Source organism: Corylus avellana, chromosome 3, assembly GCF_965113065.1.
Source record: "Corylus avellana chromosome 3, dhCorAvel1.hap1.2, whole genome shotgun sequence".
NCBI lineage: Eukaryota > Viridiplantae > Streptophyta > Magnoliopsida > Fagales > Betulaceae > Corylus > Corylus avellana.
The window spans coordinates 115602-135027 of NC_142492.1; the positions used below are offsets into that span (position 1 = coordinate 115602).

General features: G+C 39.5%; 2 protein-coding genes across 3 annotated transcripts; both read left to right on the forward strand.

Moving 5' to 3' along the window:
- Positions 1–3936: 3936 nt before the first annotated feature.
- On the forward strand, positions 3937–8923 carry BRL1 (BRI1 like). The gene is made up of 2 exons (XM_059585671.2): positions 3937–4260; positions 4492–8923. The coding sequence occupies exon 2, from the start codon at positions 4774–4776 to the stop codon at positions 8446–8448; it is 3675 nt and encodes a 1224-aa protein (XP_059441654.2). The 5' UTR covers positions 3937–4260; positions 4492–4773; the 3' UTR covers positions 8449–8923.
- Positions 8924–14246: 5323 nt separating this feature from the next.
- LOC132174897 (putative WRKY transcription factor 2) lies at positions 14247–19097 on the forward strand. Of its 2 annotated transcripts, none has more exons than XM_059586636.2 (6): positions 14247–14518; positions 15733–16207; positions 16694–16882; positions 17110–17981; positions 18074–18232; positions 18336–19097. In XM_059586636.2, exons 2-6 carry the CDS (start codon positions 15758–15760, stop codon positions 18904–18906), a joined length of 2241 nt encoding a protein of 746 aa, XP_059442619.1. In that variant the 5' UTR covers positions 14247–14518; positions 15733–15757; the 3' UTR covers positions 18907–19097. The 2 variants fall into 2 exon arrangements, with proteins under 2 accessions (XP_059442619.1, XP_059442618.1); XM_059586635.2 differs by lacking the exon at positions 14247–14518 and adding an exon at positions 14526–15051.
- The last annotated feature ends 329 nt before the right edge of the window (positions 19098–19426 follow it).

The following is a 19426-nucleotide window of genomic DNA, read 5'->3' on the forward strand; positions in this document are numbered from 1 at the left end:
TTTCTTTTGATAGTGTGGATGTAGACTAACTTTTCATAGCCATTGCTGTCACTTAAAATTTGGTCCGCTCGAAATGTCAAAGCAAAGATCGAAGGGGCAATCAAGCTGGGGATCGATAAGGAAAATCTCAAGTTACACATGGGTTGGTAGGTTTGGAGAAGAAAACGTGTCCCCTACGATTCGTTTTCTTCCCATTATTATCAAGTTGAGGTAAGATATGAGTCATGTGACCGTAGAGAGGGAAAAAGAATTTATTTGTTTTTTAAGTTTTTCACGCATATGGACATCGAAACTTCATTATCAACGTTAAATGCGTGCGATTCCACTCCACTCTTTACCCCCATCCCATGGAATACATAAGTTGACAACTATTGTTTAAGTTGTTTTACTTCCCCGCCCGAAAACACTTTCTTACGTACTCTTGTGCATATAATATACCATTTGTCCGTAAAGCAAACATAAAAAAGCTGAGGAGGGAGAGTATATATATATATTCAAAACAAACAATTTAAATATAAAACACTCCTAAAAATAAAAACAATTTCACCTAGCTATATGGCCATTGTCTCTGACGACGACCCTCCATCAAGAGGAGAGGGTAGCTAGATTTGTTTCACAAAAAGTTTTTGGGTTTAGATGCGCGCAGTTACTTTTTTGATAACTTGTTTATTTGCTTAAATGATTTTCGTCTTACCTATCATTTGTATTATTGAATTTAATTAAAATGTAATTAGTAATTAAATCCAAGAAAAACTAATGGAAGTGTCTTGCAATTTGCATGTAGACCGACGTGTGGAATAAACAAAGCTAAGACGTCTATTTTAAGCTAACTAATTCCAACCAACTAGCTATGAGAGTCTTATACACGCGTTTTGAAAAGAAAAAAGATGACCTCTTTAGCAGACTAATTAATCTGCTACAGTCAAATATTTCGGAAAGGGTCCCCCTCTCACCTAACAAATTTATTAGATAGGATACGAGAAAGATTTTATTATTATTACTGTTTTTTTTTTTTTTTTTTTTCCAAAAAGAAAAGTTTCTTATCGAAATACACATAACAAACACTACCCATCCGTACATGTAGCGTTAACAATTAACACATACAAAATTTGCTGCAATAATATTAGAGTGTTTTTGTTTGTTTGTATACCATTACCCTAAAAGAAAAGAGAAAAATGAGAAAGCAATGCCTTTATAGCTAGAGTAAAACAAGTGGATTTCTTTCTGGTTATACATCAATATTAATACGTGTATTGCATGTTTTCTTAATTGGACTAATTATGATGATATCTTTGGAATGAAATTTATGAAAAAATCATTTAAAACAAAAATTGGGAAAAATTTATTTACTCTCTCAAAATACCACTCAATTAATAATGTCCCACTAAAAAAGTCATATTAATTTGTTTGGAATCCTAATATGGGAGTACCAAATTACCAAAGGGCCCTTTGATCTCAGTCGTCAATGGCCTTTTGAGTATCCGGTTAATGACAAGTGACAACCCATTTGGCCGCAGGAAAGCCCAAGACTTATTCCCACGACATCCCTTTATCCCCATGCATGTGGCCGAAGGACTATATATGATCATATAAAAAGGTAGCGTATTCACCCATTTTATTATTTTGCCTATCTAAAATCAGCTTAATAAGAAAATGTGCCGTTGGAACATCCTATCGAAGGAAGACAATTTATTGGGTCTCGTTGTCTTTCATATTGATTACTTACCTTCAACGACTACCATATCGGCTCCACTAGTAAATCCCCATCCATTACCAATTGGAGGTGAGAACAACAATCATATAAATAAAGATAATAACCCACAGGTACAAGGGTTTTGATTTTTTACGCACATTATGTCAATTTGCCTCCTTATTCTTATCGGAGATAGTTTTAATTTGCCACTACCCTTAGCAAATTATTATAACCTTTTATGTATACTTTGTTAGTGTTGATTATTAGGCGTTTAATATAGAATAAATTGTACATATATTTTTAATTGTTTATTCTCTAATGCGATAATAAAAGTTACCATTGATATAAAATATATAAGTTAATTGGTCTAGAATTTAATTATGATTTATAGTTAGAAAAAAAAAATACACTTTAGTTTACTTGTAGCATTAAAGTCGCTGCATGTGTGGTATTAATCCAATTTATTGAAGTGGATTTTGTAATTACGGATAGAGGAAGGGTGAAAAAAGAAGAAGAGAAGAGAACAAGATAGAACCCGTGACACAGAATTGAGTGGGGCCCGGAGAAAGAAAAAAAGACAGAGAGTAGATTGGGGACGCTCGTGCGCCAAAAAGAGCTGGGTCCCATTGCGGAGGAAGACTTTCACTAATACAAATCTTGGCTTTTGTGTAAGGTGGGGCAGAGTGGTGGCACTTTCAACAAAATAAAGGAACGGTTGAGAAATCAGCCCGGTTTCTTCGCGAGGATTCCGCTGTTTTATAGTGAAACATGTCATTGTCTTTTTTTCTTTTTTTTAATTAATACTAATAATTAACACACATTGACACATATACAAGTGATAAAGTTGGAAATGCCAAAAGGAATAGCATAGCACTGTGCGCGTTTGTATCGGAATTAGGAAATGGCTCGTTTTCCATACGCTAGGGAAGGGGGACAGTGCGAATCTAGCGGCTCTTTGGCTCTTGGCTCGTAGGAGCACGATGCGCTCGAGTGTAGAGCATACTGACGAAATGCACCCCCAGTCCGCTACACTTGCATGATTTCCGGCATACAATGAGACAATTAATTTCACACCCCCAACTCCCGCGCCCTGCGCCTGATAACATCTTTCCTTAAATAACTTAATCCAAAATATAATAATCACAGTAGCCGGATCCACCACTTTTCCTATAGACCATAATTAACAAATCACATCAACTTCACAGTCCTACTCATATCTATTGTTGAAAGTTTTGGTTAACATGTATATAGGGTTACATAACTTGTACGGTGGGCATTGTTTGGATTCAAATTGAGGCGTATACGTGTGAGAAAGGGTTGGTCACTGGGTCTTTTTTCATTTTTGTTTTTTTGGGTCCTACACTTGCTCATATTGAATTCAGGTGTCACGATCATCCCATGCTATCACGAAGTGTCGAGAGAGATAAATGAGGTAAATTACGCAAAGTTAGTTTCCTTCAATTTTGATTTGGTAAGTAGTAAAGGGCAACTCATTTCTTGGCTCTACTTGTTACACTTGTTTTATATTGGTTCACTTATGTTAAAGTCATTATTATTATTATTTTTTTAAAAAAGTAATTGACATAAAAAATCACTTCAAATATATAATATAAATAAATATAAAGAGTAATAATATATTATTTTTTTTGTTTTCGACATTATCACTACTCAGAGGTAATACAATGTAGTTTGAGCTGAAAGAAAAAATATTACTCTGTACTCTGTAGTCACTATTACTTGACTAGAAATGAAACGTTTGAAAAAAAGTAACTACTCTGGTTAAATCCGAGACATTAGATAAAAAGTTGACATAGTGAAGATAGATGAAAGTAAATTATTATTATTATTTTTTTTTTGAAAAAAAGGATGAAAGATGAAAGTAAAGTTAGACAAACTAATTATTCATCCTAGAAATCCATCCCTCCCAAGAAGGCAGAGTTTGGGCCTTGCGGAGGGGGAGGGAATCAAATCCAAAGTTTGACTGGACCCGGAAAATGAGAACCTAATTTTTTTATTTTTATTTTTTTGAGTAAGTAATGTGACCGAAAAATTGGGGGCGTCACTCCCACAATTTACTTCCCTCTCCCTCTCTCTCTATCTCTCTCTGTGCTGCCGCCTTAAGGTCACCAACTTGTCCTGGTATTCTATTCTTGTTTGGGTGTGTCACTTTACAGGATCCACTTCCATCATCATCATCTTCTTCTTCTTGTTTATACAATTTTCAACTCTTTTTTTTTAAAAAAAAAAAAAAAAAAAATTTATTTCCGCCCGTGGTCCTTCGTATCGGTGCAGACCCGTGAAGCAGCAGATCCCACTACAGGCATAGTCGTGGGTCCGAACCGGAATTTCTGGCAAAGGGCTCTGGGTAGTGGTAGTGGGGTTCTGCTTGTGAAGTAGTAGGCTTACTAAATTTTTACTGGAACTGTAAGACAAAAGAGCTTTCTTTTCTTTTCATGGGTAATATCTCTCTCCTGGAGTCTTATGGGGGAATCCAGATATGACAGACTTGAGTTTGTGTCACGGCCGACATTTCTGAACATCGTACTCTCCATTCTGTCACTCTTAAGGTATCTTCGCCACCTTCCTTAACCAACTCTACCTGCTTGTAGCTATCTTCTTTTCATGTTTGCCTCATTCTCTTTCTCTCTAAATCATTTTCTCTACTTTTGTTGTTTCTTGTTATAGCTATTGGTATATCCATGATCACAATTAAGCACTTGCGTGTTTTGAGTGTAATCCATCATGTCTATCTTTGGTTGTGATTTTGTCTGACTATTTTATTTTGTTTTAAAAAAAAGTATTTCAGCTTTAATTCATCGGGAAGGATCAAAAGGCAGCAAAGGAGAAGATTTAGCACAGATCTGAAAATGGAAGTAAAGAAGGCTGTTACTTGGAAGGTATAGATTAAAAAAGAGAGGGAGGGGGGGAGAGTTATCAAGGATCTATTCTATGATTCCACCTTGAAGTTTGGTAAATTTCTGCACCGGGTCCCAAAACCTTGAGGAGAACACAAAGATAGGAAATTCCTTTTCTTTTTTTTGTTCGTTTATGTCAGCAGAGCTTTCGGCAATCCTCGTAAAATGAAGAGAGAATGGGAGATACCAATGTCATCGGGACAAGGCATCGTGGGCTTGTTGTTGCTCTTTCACCTTGTAATTATGGCGTCAGGCGCCAGAGAGTTGTCTCTTCAACAGCAACAACAACAGCAAAGCGATGATGGTGATAATGATGCCGTGGGACTTTTGATGGCCTTCAAGCAAACCTCCATTGAGTCCGATCCCAAGGGTTTCTTAGCGGATTGGAGCCATGATGGTGATCCGTGCTCATGGCGAGTCGTCTCTTGCTCTCCTGAGAGCCAAGTTACCGCCTTGAATCTCAGTAACGCCGGCCTCATTGGTAGCCTACACCTTCCCCTTGTCACAGCCTTGCCCACTCTCCAGCATCTATATTTGCAAGGCAATTCATTCTCCGCCGGCAATCTCACTGTCAGTAGCTCCTCCTCCTGCACCAGCCTCCATACTATGGACTTGTCCTCCAACAACTTGTCCGGCTCTTTCCTGCTGCTCTCTTCTTGTAATCGACTTGCTTACCTCAATCTCTCTCGGAACTCCATCTCTGGGGCCATTCTCCGCTTTGGTCCTTCTCTGCTGAAGCTTGATCTTTCTCGCAATCGCATTTCTGATTCGTCCCTCCTTAACTATTCTCTCTCCAACTGCCAGAATTTGAATTCACTCAATTTCTCCGACAACAAGCTCACTGGATCACTCGGCTCTCTTACTCTCTTGCCTTGCAAAGATCTCTCTGTTTTTGACCTCTCCTACAATCTCTTGTCCGGGGAGATACCCCCTCGCTTCGTGAGCGACTCACCTGCTTCTCTTCTCTATCTGGATCTCTCTCACAACAATTTCTCTGGCAGCTTCTCCACTCTTGATTTCGGCCGCTGCCCCAACCTCACTACACTCTTTCTATCTAACAACGCCCTCTCTGGCGACAACTTCCCGTTGAGCCTACAAGACTGCCAACTTCTGGAGACACTTAACCTCTCCCACAATCTGCTGCGCTCCAAGATACCGGGTGCCTTGCTGGGAAATTTCAAGAGACTAAAGCAACTATCTCTGGCCCATAATCAGTTTTCTGGTGAGATCCCGCCGGAACTGGGACTGTCATGTGGGACTCTCCAGGAGCTTGATCTCTCTGCAAACGAACTCTCTGGTGGGTTGCCTTGGACTTTTGCGTCCTGCTCCTCTTTGCGTAGTCTCAACCTCGGGAACAATCAACTTTCTGGAGATTTCCTCACTACAGTTGTGAGTAAACTCCAAAGTCTGAGATATCTCTATGTACCATTTAACAACATAACTGGTCCTGTGCCACTGTCGCTGACCAACTGTACTCAGCTTCAAGTGCTCGACCTCAGTTCCAATAGCTTTTCAGGGAAGGTTCCGGCTGGGTTCTGCTCCTTGCCACTCCACTCACCTCTGGAAAAGATACTTCTGGCCAACAATTTCCTCTCTGGGACAGTGCCCTCGGAGCTTGGAAACTGCAAGAACCTGAGGACAATTGATCTTAGTTTCAACAGGCTGAGCGGCCCAATTCCCTCGGAAATTTGGACCTTGCCAAATCTTTCTGACTTGGTTATGTGGGCAAACAACCTTACCGGTGAAATCCCACAAGGCATTTGTACAGACGGAGGAAACTTGGAGACCCTGATTCTCAACAACAATCTCATCAGTGGAACTATTCCGCAGTCTATTGGCAAGTGCACCAACATGATATGGGTGTCGCTTGCCAGCAACCGGCTCAATGGAAATATCCCTGCTGGTATTGGGAACCTCCTTAACCTTGCTATCCTCCAATTGGGGAACAATTCACTAACGGGACAGATCCCACCGGAGCTCGGCAAGTGTCAGAGCCTCATTTGGCTTGATTTAAACAGCAATGCCCTGTTTGGTGCTATCCCGTTCGAGCTTGCCAACCAAGCTGGACTTGTCATTCCTGGAAGGGTTTCTGGGAAGCAGTTTGCATTTGTGAGAAATGAGGGTGGGACAGCTTGCAGGGGTGCTGGGGGACTGGTTGAATTTGAAGGGATACGAGCAGAGAGCCTGGAAAGTTTTCCTATGGTTCACTCCTGCCCATCAACCAGAATCTACTCCGGCTCGACAGTTTATACATTCCTCTACAATGGCAGCATAATCTATCTTGATCTCGCCTACAATTCCTTGTCAGGAACTATTCCTGAAAACCTTGGTTCAATGAACTTTTTGCAAGTATTGAATTTGGGACACAACAGGCTAACTGGAAGTATTCCTAACAGCTTTGGAGGTCTGAAAGCGATTGGAGTTCTGGATCTCTCTCACAATAGTCTTCAAGGATTCGTCCCAGGGTCATTAGGGACTCTCTCTTTTCTTAGTGACCTTGATGTGTCTAATAACAACCTCACTGGCCCAATCCCTTCCGGCGGGCAGCTGACCACTTTCCCAGCATCCAGATATGAGAACAACTCTGGCCTTTGTGGGGTACCCTTGCCCCGTTGTGGCTCTGGAAATCAATCAGTTGGTTTTTCGACTCGGAGGAAGAAGCAGTCACTCACAGCAGGGATGGTCATTGGCATCGCATTCTTCTTCTTGTCTATCATTGGGCTTACATTTGCTCTTTTTCGAGTGAAAAAGTACCAGCAGAAGGAGGAACAGAGAGAGAAATACATTGAAAGTCTTCCAACTTCAGGTAGCAGCAGCTGGAAACTTTCCAGTGTTCCTGAGCCCTTGAGTATCAATGTAGCTACATTTGAAAAACCTCTGCGGAAGTTGACCTTTGCCCATCTACTAGAAGCTACAAATGGTTTCAGTGCTGAAAGCTTGATAGGTTCTGGTGGGTTTGGTGAGGTCTACAAGGCTCAATTGAAAGATGGCTGTGTTGTTGCAATTAAGAAGCTTATTCATGTCACTGGTCAGGGAGACAGGGAGTTTATGGCAGAGATGGAAACTATCGGGAAGATCAAGCACCGAAACCTGGTTCCTTTGCTGGGTTACTGCAAGATTGGAGAAGAGAGGCTTCTTGTGTATGAGTTCATGAAATGGGGTAGTCTGGAGGCTGTTCTTCATGACAGGGCCAAAGGCGGGGGCTCAAAGCTTGATTGGGCAGCTAGAAAGAAGATTGCGGTAGGGGCTGCTAGAGGTCTTGCATTCCTTCACCATAGCTGCCTACCTCACATTATCCACCGGGACATGAAGTCTAGCAATGTTCTTCTAGATGAGAATTTTGAAGCCCGAGTTTCTGATTTTGGCATGGCAAGGTTGGTGAATGCCCTTGACACTCATCTCAGTGTGAGCACCCTTGCGGGAACTCCAGGTTATGTACCCCCTGAGTACTACCAAAGTTTCAGGTGCACAACAAAAGGAGATGTCTACAGTTATGGTGTTATACTGCTAGAGCTTATATCAGGCAAGAAGCCGATAGACCCATCCCAGTTTGGTGATGACAACAACCTTGTTGGGTGGGCAAAGCAGCTTCTGAGGGAGAAAAGAAGTAATGAGATACTTGACCTTGAGTTGATGACACAGCAATCTGGTGAAGCTGAACTGTTTCAGTATCTGAGGATTGCTTTTGAATGCCTAGATGACAAGCCATTCCGGCGGCCAACCATGATTCAGGTGATGGCAATGTTTAAAGAGCTTCAGGTTGATACAGAAAGTGATAGTCTCGATGACTTCTCATTGAAAGACTCTGTTATCGAGGAATCACGAGAAAAGGAACCTTAGTTCATGTTGGTTCGACCCTGATTGGACTAAAAGAAGTTTCTTGCAGGCGTGAATGTGACTGGGCCATGGCTACACATATGTGGTAACAGTGATGTAAACCTCTGAAATTGGAAATGGATTTAATTCCTGCACACTGTATATAATAGAACACTGAATGAGACAGAGAAGTGGAAGGAAAACTTTTGGGAGAACAAAGTAAAGGAGCCTTGCAGTCATTCAAAAATTAGTAGCTTATTTTTTGTTCCCTTTGATCTTCACATCTACTGCTGAAGACTTAAAAACTTTGTTCCTTTGCCTTTGCTTTCTGTTTTCTGTCACAGTTTTGGTACGGATGTACTTCAGTTTGTCATAATTTTCGGTTATTGTTGTTTATAGAAAGCTGGAATTTTAGAAGAGAGATTTGTAAAGTTGTAGCACTGGCATTGTTGGGAAATTGAAAAATCATAGTTGTGCAATTCAGATCTTATTTCTCTTATGATTGTGGTGATTCTGATAATTATTTAATTTCACAGAAATGTTTTCTGCAATTGTCTCAAAATATAATTCACAAAATTGTATCTTTTTTAATTGAGACTTGTAACCTCCACTCTAACTATTTGCTGTTTAATCTTTTGTCTTCCTGAATCAACATGAAACTTTCAAACCACCCCAAGCATTACATTGAATTTCCAATATTGCTTGTGAGGCCTCTAGGATGGCCTTCATACATCAAGCTACGGCTCAGCTGGGAGATGAAGTAAACTGAAACTACAGCTTTGGCGTGGCTGTGTCCTTGAGAGTATACTGAAGCAGTGGAACGGTTATGAATTTCAAAAGTTGTGATTGTTATAGGTCTGAGTCGGGAGCTTGGAGGAAGAGGAGTTTCATGGCAGAAGGAAAGCGGTGGGTTTAAGTGAGTTGAGGCCTGCAATGAGTGTCACCTCCCACTCTATGCAGTTCATGGTTTCTTTTTTTTGTAGGATCTGCACAAATTTGCCACTTCTAGTAAGTACCTAAGTCAATTTTTCTAGATATTTTTGCATTGGAAATAGGTTGCTGCATTTGCTTGTTGTTTACATGGTTTATTTAATGTGCTCTTACTGCTGGAAACATGGCAACACTGAACAGCTAATATCCTTATTACAGCAGACCACCGGCTTCTCAATTATTGTTACCATTTACATGATGCCAGTGTACAGGTACAATTTGGCTGGGTATTACTAGCAGATAGCATGACACTTGGATAATTATTGGTAATAGGAGGTCACTTTAAAAGCCTTCAAAATTTCTAGAAGTAACATTAGTTCTCATTTAACAATTTTCACTACCAATGTGTTACTATTTTGAGTAGTAAAATATCTAGAAGGATTTAGCTATAACAACTTAGTTGACCCAACCAAACAAAAAAGGGGTTTTGTTAAGCCTATCAACTGGCATTTTGTGGTAGAGGAAGATTAAACATGTAAAGATTGACTACAGATTAGAATGAGATTTTAAAATTGCTCTCCATGTGCGTGTGTGTATGTCCAAAAACCTTTCTTCTTCTTCTTCTTCTTCTAAGCAAATCACATGAGAGAGCATGATTATCTCGTTTCGTATGTTTTGTGATTTGTTCAACCCAACTGACAAAGCATTAATCCAACTCCCAGGGTCGGTGTAGCGTTGAACTTGTTCGTGTTTAATAAACATTTCATATTGTGAGTTCTTTTATTTCCCTGATCTTCCGTATGGGTTCGCACCGTGTTAACAACACAAACAATGGAGCTTGAGATTTGGAAGTACAACCACCATTCCCTTCTGTTTCTCTTAAGATTTTAACCATTCTCATTGCCAATTTGCTCAACATTAGCTTATGACGACTTATCGTCTTGGTTTAATGATTAATTATCTATTGAATCTTTTAATGATTACTCTGGCCATAAAGTACAGGATCTGTGCTACTAAATATTATTTGGTTATGAGAATCTAAGAGTGAAAAGAGTTTTGTAAAATTATAGTCAGCTAGGGAATATGTTTGAATCTGCATAAATGGGTTTGATTATTCATTGAAGTTTTTAAGCTTTCTGACCCAGCTTAGTTAGAAGTTCTATCTCAACATTTTCAATGCTATAATTAACAGTTGCCATTGATTTTAACTTTCATAGGAACTTGATCTTAAGAGCTATGGAAGCCCTTTTAAAACAAAATCATGCCATTGATTCTATTGTTTTTTTTTTTTTTTGTACTTTTGATTCTTGTGCTTCTCTCATAGATAAGGTAACCCACTTGTGGTGCTATTGGTGAGAATCTGACCGTAGAAGAATATACATTTCCGTTAGATATTGCAATAATTGCATGTTAACAATGCACTTTGGGCTGATCTGCTTTTTGCAAGTCAAATGTTGCTTGGTTTTTCATTATGTCCTAGAATTGTAGGCTCTTGTCATTTAGTCAAATCTTCATTATCAAATATGTCATCATTTGCACGTTCATGAATTATGTTGTTCATTTTGGATTTGAAGTTTTGTCTGTTTGTTTCTTCCCTCCTAAGTCTGGGATATTGTGCAATTTTTAGAGGCATTATCAAAGCAATTGTAATCTAGGTTCTTTTTGGTTATTGGATTTCTTGGGCTAATTCATATTTGAGTAGCTGTGATTGTGATGGCAAATAATGAAAAGAGAAAGGTGTTTGGGCTGGGGAGGTTTGAGGTTAACCTGTTAATCATCATTGTTATGGGACTTTTAATGTATGATTTTGAACTTAATAGCAATTTTGTGGCCCTTGGTAATGATGATAAAGCATGTGACTTTTGTTATTCGAATCCTTCTTTTTCTGTTGCATTTTTATATCTTGTCTATATCATTGGGTGCTTAAAGTAGGATAAAGATTTTGTAGTGAGCTAGGTAGAGATTTTATATATGTAGGTGTATGCAGTGCGTTTCTATTTTTTCATGTGTGATAGATCTTCCTGGGATATGAACAGACTTTCTTGTCGGTATAGCCCCATATTACAAATTTGTCACTCCATGCTCCCTTTGGATCTTCTAATACATGAAATAATGATTGCGTTTGACTTTCGGGGGGAAAATGGAATCCAAGGTGAAACGTCGCATAGTGAGTTGACACTTGTTAGCAAATTATAAAAAAAGTTGTAAATCCGCCATAAATCTGTTATATTTTTGTGTGAACCATCCATATAAATCATTATCATTCATTTGTACCAAATTTGTGTACAAAGCTCAACCAATCAAAGGGATTCCACATCCATACTACTTTGAAGGGGTTCTAGAATGTGCTCTCAAAATCCCAAAATGAAGGGTCTATCTGGCTTTTGAATCTAGATTACTGAATACTGTTTGAGTCTGTTGAGCAAAAATCTGTCTCGGAGAGGCTTTGGCACTCACTATTAAGGAAAGAAGCACCATATCCTTCATTTCCTTCCTGCGATAATGCTGTTTTCATCTGTAGGAATTTATCCTAGGATTAGGATCCCTTTGTTGAACTTGATCTCCCAACAACAAATATGTCAAAATGGTAACAGGTAAAGAGGCTCCGTCTCCGTGGGCCTATAAGTCCAAAGAAACTAAAGTGGATGTTTGTAGACTTTCGTGAGCCTGAGCATGGGCGCGTGACATTCTCGGCCTAGAAAGGCCCAATCAGTCGTACTCCCACTAAGACCAGGGCCTTGACATGTAAAGAGAGAGAGTGGGACCATTATGGCCCAGTTCCTGGGTTGGGATGACCGCCAAGTCCAAAAGAGAGTTCCCCAACCCCGGATCAAAGTCGTCGGCTTGGAAGACTCAAGGCTGAAAGATAAGATTTAGATTTAACACTCCATCTCCGTCTTTTCAGGGTTAAAACTTTTTAAATCCATTCTTTCTTTTGTATGTATTATCAATTATGTATGTACGTACAGGAGGTAGCTATGTCCCTTTTTTCGGTTTATGTTAAGTTTTACGTGACCAAAAAATCCACGTGGTTTTAATACGACATTGGTAACAGCGCAGTGAGGAGGGAGTGGGAATGAGACAAAGACTTGGTCAAAGGATCTTTTTGACTGGGTGTTCGGGGTTGGGGGTGAACTGTTGTTACTGGGCCATGTCTCAATATTAATTTAATTTATATATTAAAGTCTGTGTGACATAAATGGAAGACCCCGGTCCCCGGTGGTGTTTTGTTAGCTGTCTGTGAAAATGATATCATATTGAAATTTAGACTACTTTTTTTGTGGTGTGGTGCCGTGTGGTCAAGATATTGCGTCATCCTTCTATCCAGACAAAATTTCCATCTGTCCGTCTCCCTTGTGCCAGTTTTTGGCTCAATCCTCCTCCCCCATGATTATTTATTTATTTTATTTTATTTTATTTTATTTTTTCCGGGGGAGAGGAGATCTAGAGTGGGGAATTAAGAATCCTATTATATATATATATATTCCTCCTATATATGTTTTTCCATTTCCATATATAGTTTTGTTGTTCATCATTTCCCTCTCTTATTTATTTGACTAAATCCACCCAGCATTCAAGCCTTGTGATCAATTCAACGTGATTAATGATTACATGAAGGGTTATTGTTAATAGCCCCAAAATCACTACTACTTTACGAGTCTTGTGATGTAATGAATGGGGTTAGGCGTACTAAGTTTCACCATAAACTTTAATAAATACAAGTATGGGGTCTTAATCAGGGAGAATTTAACAGTTGAACATCAACAAAACTATTGCTCTCTGTATGTGCATGTTGGTGGAGACCTTTGACCAATTAATTAATTTTACACTTGTCTGCTAACTGCATGTATATATCTTTTAAAGATATGTTAAGTTGGTATCTATCTAGTTTGCAAATTATGTTAAAAATTGATAGTCCCAACTATGACTACTAATTAAGATAGACAGCACAAGGCTATTATTAATTAATTAGGTTCATTTCTTTGCATTTTATTCTAAATTCCAAAAACGTTTTTTCTTTGAAGTTGTATTGATGAGATGGAATACTAGGAATAACTTTATTGTAGAAAATGACAAGCAGACCTAAAACAAAAGGAAGAGATTAGAATGAAGGTCCACAGTTGGCATGATTTGATTAGAGTAGAATTGGATGCTAGCTGTTTACACAAACGAAGTTAAAGATATAATAATAAACATTACAAGTTCATTATCAACCAGCTGTATTCATTAATATTACGCAATATATATATATATATATATACATACTAGTCGATCAATAAATGATCCCAAAAAAAGAAAAGGAAAAAAAGTTCATATCTTGTCCTTTTCTCTCTATTTAACATTTTACTGAGGAGCAGGAGTGTTAATTGTCTATGGTACTGAGTCTATGAAACCTTGCATTTTTGGGAGGTCCGATGATCCACTAACTATATATGTAATGTAAGTAAAACTGTCTTATAATTAATTTAAGTGGCCCCAAATGGTGAAGCTATATATATAAAATGTGTGTTTGTGTTGCTTCCCTTGAGACAACATTAAAAATAGATGTCCATGTCCATGGAGTTACCCAAAAAAGAGAAGCTGCTAATTGCTAATTACTATATATAACTGGAGCCGTGGAGGCCAACTGGTTATTGTTACGTAGATTAAAGACAGCTGGGTCAATTATGTTAAATTGGGAGGAGAATTATATAAGAATAGGAGCATAAGCGTAACGAAATATGGTAAAAAACACCAAAAAAGAGTTGTGGGCGGGCGGCTAATAGAAGCAAAAAGGTGGTTGTAACTTGTAACCATCCTCACATTTGAAGGGTACACGTGTTGGGCACCCATGCGTCTCTCTTTTTGTTTTTGAGTTTCCACACCCCCCCACCCCTGCGTTAAACATATTCTCTAAATTTGAAAAGAAAAAATCGAAAATGGTGGAGTTTTTAGAATGAGTGGTAGCGGCCAGCGGGGAGGCTAAGGATAGCGAGAGAGCTAGAGAGCTAGAGAGAGAGAGAGAGCATGGGCGTAAGGCGCAGGATGCAGTTGGCGAGACGTGATTAGGCCGAGCGCAGAAGAGAAGCTTAAGAAGAGTGAGGCCTGAGAAGGGCCGAAGCCCAGTCCAAAAAGAAGGAATAATAATTGGGAATGTAACAATCAATCAAAGCGGCAAGCAGAGGTGGAGAAATCCTTGAGCTTTTTTCTCTCTCTTTCTCTCTTTTTGTTCTTTCAAAGATTCCATCCATTTTCCGGTCCACCACCACTGGATTACTTGCACCCTTTTCCCTCCCAACTCTCTCTCCTTTATTTTTTTTTCTCCGTCTTTTAATAATATAAAATTAATAATAATAGTATTATTATTATTATTTTCTTTTTGTAGTTATTCTGAAAGAACATCATGATTATGAATTTGGGCTAAAATCAGACAGAACGAGAGAGAAAGCGATGAAAATGATGGGAGGGTGGAAAATGTTTTCTCCCATTTGAATTGAAAGAGAGAAAAATAGGAGGAGAGAGAGAGAGAGAGAGAGAGAGAGAGAGATTATTGAGAAAGGAGTGAGATAGGAGGGGGGTGAGGGTGAGGGTCATCTGGTCAGGTCAAGGTGGTTGGGTGGCCGAGTCTGTAGTGGTGGACGTGGTGGTGCTGGGTCTCCTTCACAGAGACATACTACCATCGTCTTACCTTTTGACTCGATAATCAATAATACTCTGGTAATCATTTACTCATTCACTCTCTTTCTTTGGGGTTTGCTTTTGTGCTCTCGTCTCTGAATTTTGGGATTTTTTTTTTCTTCTTAATTTTATTTTATTTCATCTTCCGACATCAATATCTCTAATATCTGTCCCCCTTCAATTCTAAGGTCCCTTCCTCTTCATTCTCTTGTTCTGTGTTGTTGAATTTTGTAACTTTCTTATTAGATCTTTGATGCGCTTTAGGATCTACTACACTGGGCTTTTAATTCATCAAATTTTGGGATAATTTTTATGTTTTGTCCCCTTACCTTTTGCCAACTGAAAGCTGGAAGACAGAGATGCAAAATTCCCCCCTCACCTTTTTTTTTTTTTTTGTTGATAATTATGCTTATGATTTGTGGTTGATGGGTTTTTTTACGGATTATACTGTTGTCTGAGAATGTTGTTTTATAATCCCCAGTCTTCCAAGTCTTTTTTTTTTTAAAAAAAAAAAAAACTTTCATGTGATTTTAATTTCCTGGATAGTGGTCGTTTCTGCTCTCTTAGATTCCATATAATGATTTCATTCCTTCTTTTTTCCTTTTCATTTTCTATGCAATTAACCAGAACTTCTTTAAAGCCCACTTCTTCATTTGACCTCATTTTTGTTCATGTTATTCTTACAACAAATGAGCTAAATTGGTTTGAACTGTGTTTCAGGGAATTCCAGCCCTCGAATTTTGTTATGGCTGGGATTGATGATAATGCTGCAATAATTGGAGATTGGGTGCCTCCTACTCCAAACACAAGAAGCTTTTTCTCTGCAATGTTAGGTGACGATATTGGGTCCCGACCACTCTCAGAACCTCCCTCCAGTAATACGACCGAGGACCTCTTTCTGGGACCTCCACAGCCAATCATGTCAGGAAACAACAATGGGACACAAAGCAGTCTTTCTCTTGACAAATTCGCCGACTTAGATTCATTTTCTGAGCATAAATCGAGCTCACGTGCTGGTCTTGTGGAAAGAATGGCAGCCAGAGCTGGATTCAATGCTCCCAGGTTGAATACACAAGGCATTAGATCAGCCGACATGTCATCCAATTCTGACATTCGGTCTCCTTACTTAACAATACCTCCTGGTCTCAGTCCCACTACGCTGCTAGATTCTCCTGTTTTCCTATCCAATTCACTGGTAAGCTTCAAAATCTTAAAAATCCTTTTTCACTGTTTGGTTCCATTTCTTGCTGTTAGTGTATGGAGTATGAGGAGATAGTATCAGGCTCTAGAGGTATATCCTCAGTTGCTTAGAATGAGTTTGGAAACATAACTGCTTATATTTACACTTTTTTACAAGCTATGCTACTATGCAATTGTTTTCTTTTCCTTTCTTATTGGGTAACACGAATTTTGATTTACCTTAAGATTAAGAGATAGCTGATTTGATGATGTTCGTCTACTTTTTGAAACAAGATTAGTATTAGCATAAATATTCCTAACAGATTAAACGAGAAAGAAAGGAAATTTGAAAAACTAAGGGTTTGTTATTATGAATGCCTGTTTAATGTCTTTGTTTTGGTTAATATGAGTTTTGCCGCAGATTGAGAGTTGGTAATTGCCAAATCCTTACATTGATATTTTCCCATGAACTGAATTGCATTCTGAATCTGTTGCACTGCAGGCGCAGCCATCTCCAACAACTGGAAAGTTCCCATTCATCTCAAATGGTGACAGTAGGAGCATGACATTGATCTCAGGGGCCCCTGATAGAAGTAAAGATGATCTCTTTGAAGATATCAATAACACATCGTTTGCTTTCAGACCTGTTGCAGAACCGGGCTCCTCTTTCTTTTTTGGCGCTTCAAGCAAAGTAATTAAACTCTAGGAATTCTGTTTATTGGACTTCTCATTTTCAAAATATACTTTTTCAATTTAGAGCACAAACACCAACTCTTAATGCATGTATGCATGCAAATATGTTGATTATTATTCATGTTATTACTCAAGTACTTACAAGTCTTCCGCACTGGATGATGGCTGGGGAGTGAGTAGCAATTAATTCTCGTCTTTCTAATAACTAATACTTGCCTTTTACAGATGACTCCAGCCACTCTTTCTCAACAATCCTTTCCAAGCATCGAGGTTTCTGTTCAGTCAGAGAATTCTCTTCAAAGTGTAGAACCCACCAAAGTTCAAACACAGAATAGAAGCAGCCTCCCTCCTCAGGCAGACTTTTCCCGATCATCTACTGAAAAGGATAATGGGGCTAACACTGTCTTGACAGATCAAAGAGCCTTTGATGCTGTTGGTGGCAGCACTGAACATTCTCCACCGTTGGATGAGCCACCAGATGAAGAGGGAGATCAAAGAGGCAGTGGAGATTCCATGGCTGCAGGTGGTGGTGGTGCACAATCCGAGGATGGGTATAATTGGAGAAAATATGGACAAAAACAAGTAAAAGGAAGCGAGTATCCACGAAGTTATTACAAGTGCACACATCCGAATTGTCTGGTTAAAAAGAAAGTAGAACGATCTCATGAGGGCCACATAACAGAGATCATCTACAAGGGGGCCCATAACCATAATAAACCTCCTCCAAATCGGCGATCAGCCATTGGGTCTGCTAATCCACTTGTGGACATGCAACTAGACATCCCTGAACAAGCTGGGCTGCAGAGTGGTACTGATGGTGATCCAGTTTGGGCAAGTACTCAAAAGGGAAATGTTGCCGGGGCTTCTGATTGGAGGCATGACAACCTTGAGGTGACATCATCAGCGTCTGTGGGTCCTGAGTACTGCAACCAGTCAGCCTCTATGCAGGGCCAGAATGGCACCAACTTCGAATCAGGTGATGCGGTGGATGCATCATTTACTTTCTCCAATGACGAAGATGAAGACGACCGGGGGACACATGGCAGTGTATCATTGGGTTATGATGGTGAAGGAGATGAATCCGAATCTAAGAGAAGGTTACAACATACTTGTGTCATTTTGTGTGCAATATCTTGTTTTAGATATTGAGGTCACCATGAGAATGTCTGTTTGTTGTTTCGTATTCCAGGAAAATTGAAGCTTATGCAACGGAAATGAGTGGAGCCACTAGAGCTATTCGTGAACCTAGAGTTGTGGTCCAGACAACCAGTGAGGTGGATATCCTTGATGATGGATATCGTTGGCGCAAGTATGGGCAGAAAGTTGTAAAAGGAAATCCAAATCCAAGGTTTCTATAATAATCACCGTGAACTCATTTATCTTCTCGTTTGTCCTCTTAAATGGGGACAACTTGTTGCCAAACTGAAAATGGGGACAACTTGTTTATGCAGGAGTTACTACAAGTGCACCAGTGCAGGTTGCACAGTAAGGAAGCATGTGGAGAGGGCATCGCATGATCTTAAGTCGGTAATCACCACATATGAGGGAAAGCACAACCATGATGTTCCTGCGGCTCGCAACAGCAGTCATGTCAATTCTGGAACCTCCAGCACAGTAACTGCCCAGGCATCTGCCTCTGCCGTTCAAACCCATGTTCATAGGCCTGAGCCATCACAAGTTCACGCCAGCATGGGAAGGTTTGAAAGGCCTGCTTCACTAGGTTCATTCAGCTTTCCTGGAAGGCAGCAGATGGCGCCTTCCCATGGCTTCTCCTTTGGAATGAATCAGCAAGGCCTGGCCAATCTAGCAATGGCTGGGTTGGGTCATGGCCAAGCCAAGCTTCCTGTTATGCCCGTTCATCCATACTTGGCACAGCAACGGCAGGTGAATGAAACGGGTTTCATGTTGCCAAAAGGAGAACCCAAGGTGGAGCCTATGTCTGAACCTGGTCTGAACCTATCCAATGGTACATCAGTATACCAGCAATATATGAGTAGGCTGCCGCTTGGACCTCAGATGTAAATTTCCCCCCTTTTTTTTTTTTTTCTATTTTTCTTTGGGAAAAGTAGAAATATTTACCTCTCTCTCTCTCTCTCTCTCTATATATATATATATACATGTATGGGGATTTTACTTGGTGATCCATATACCGTTCCATTCTTTGATTTTTATAGGTGACATTGTCATCCAAACCTTGCTAAGAGATATATTTCTTTTCTTACTGTATTGTCCTTTTCTGGAACCGTAAGCAAGGTAAGTGCAACCAACATGTAAACTGATATGCTTCCAGGAATTTAGTGCATGATAGGGAAGCAAGCATTAGCATGTTCATATGAAAATGAACATGAACAGGGATGAAGATCAAATCTAATGCGGCCTTCTTTTACTTGTCCCAACGGGCTACCTTATTTGCATATGCTGCTTATATTAGATAGACACGTGCAGGCACACATGTAGATAGGGGGCGACAGTTTTTGTCGCACAAAATTAATAGGTTAAGGTTAAAGTTGAGATATATGATATGTTAGATTAAATGTGTCGA

Bases quoted from the DNA above. Each gene is read 5' to 3' on its own strand.
- LOC132174897 (XM_059586636.2), top strand. From the start codon at position 15,758: ATGGCTGGGATTGATGATAATGCTGCAATAATTGGAGATTGGGTGCCT. The intron at 16,883-17,109 runs GTAATTAAACTC...TGCCTTTTACAG, and splicing joins TTTTTGGCGCTTCAAGCAAA to ATGACTCCAGCCACTCTTTC. The intron at 18,233-18,335 runs GTTTCTATAATA...TTGTTTATGCAG, and splicing joins AAAGGAAATCCAAATCCAAG to GAGTTACTACAAGTGCACCA.
- BRL1 (XM_059585671.2), top strand. From the start codon at position 4,774: ATGAAGAGAGAATGGGAGATACCAATGTCATCGGGACAAGGCATCGTG.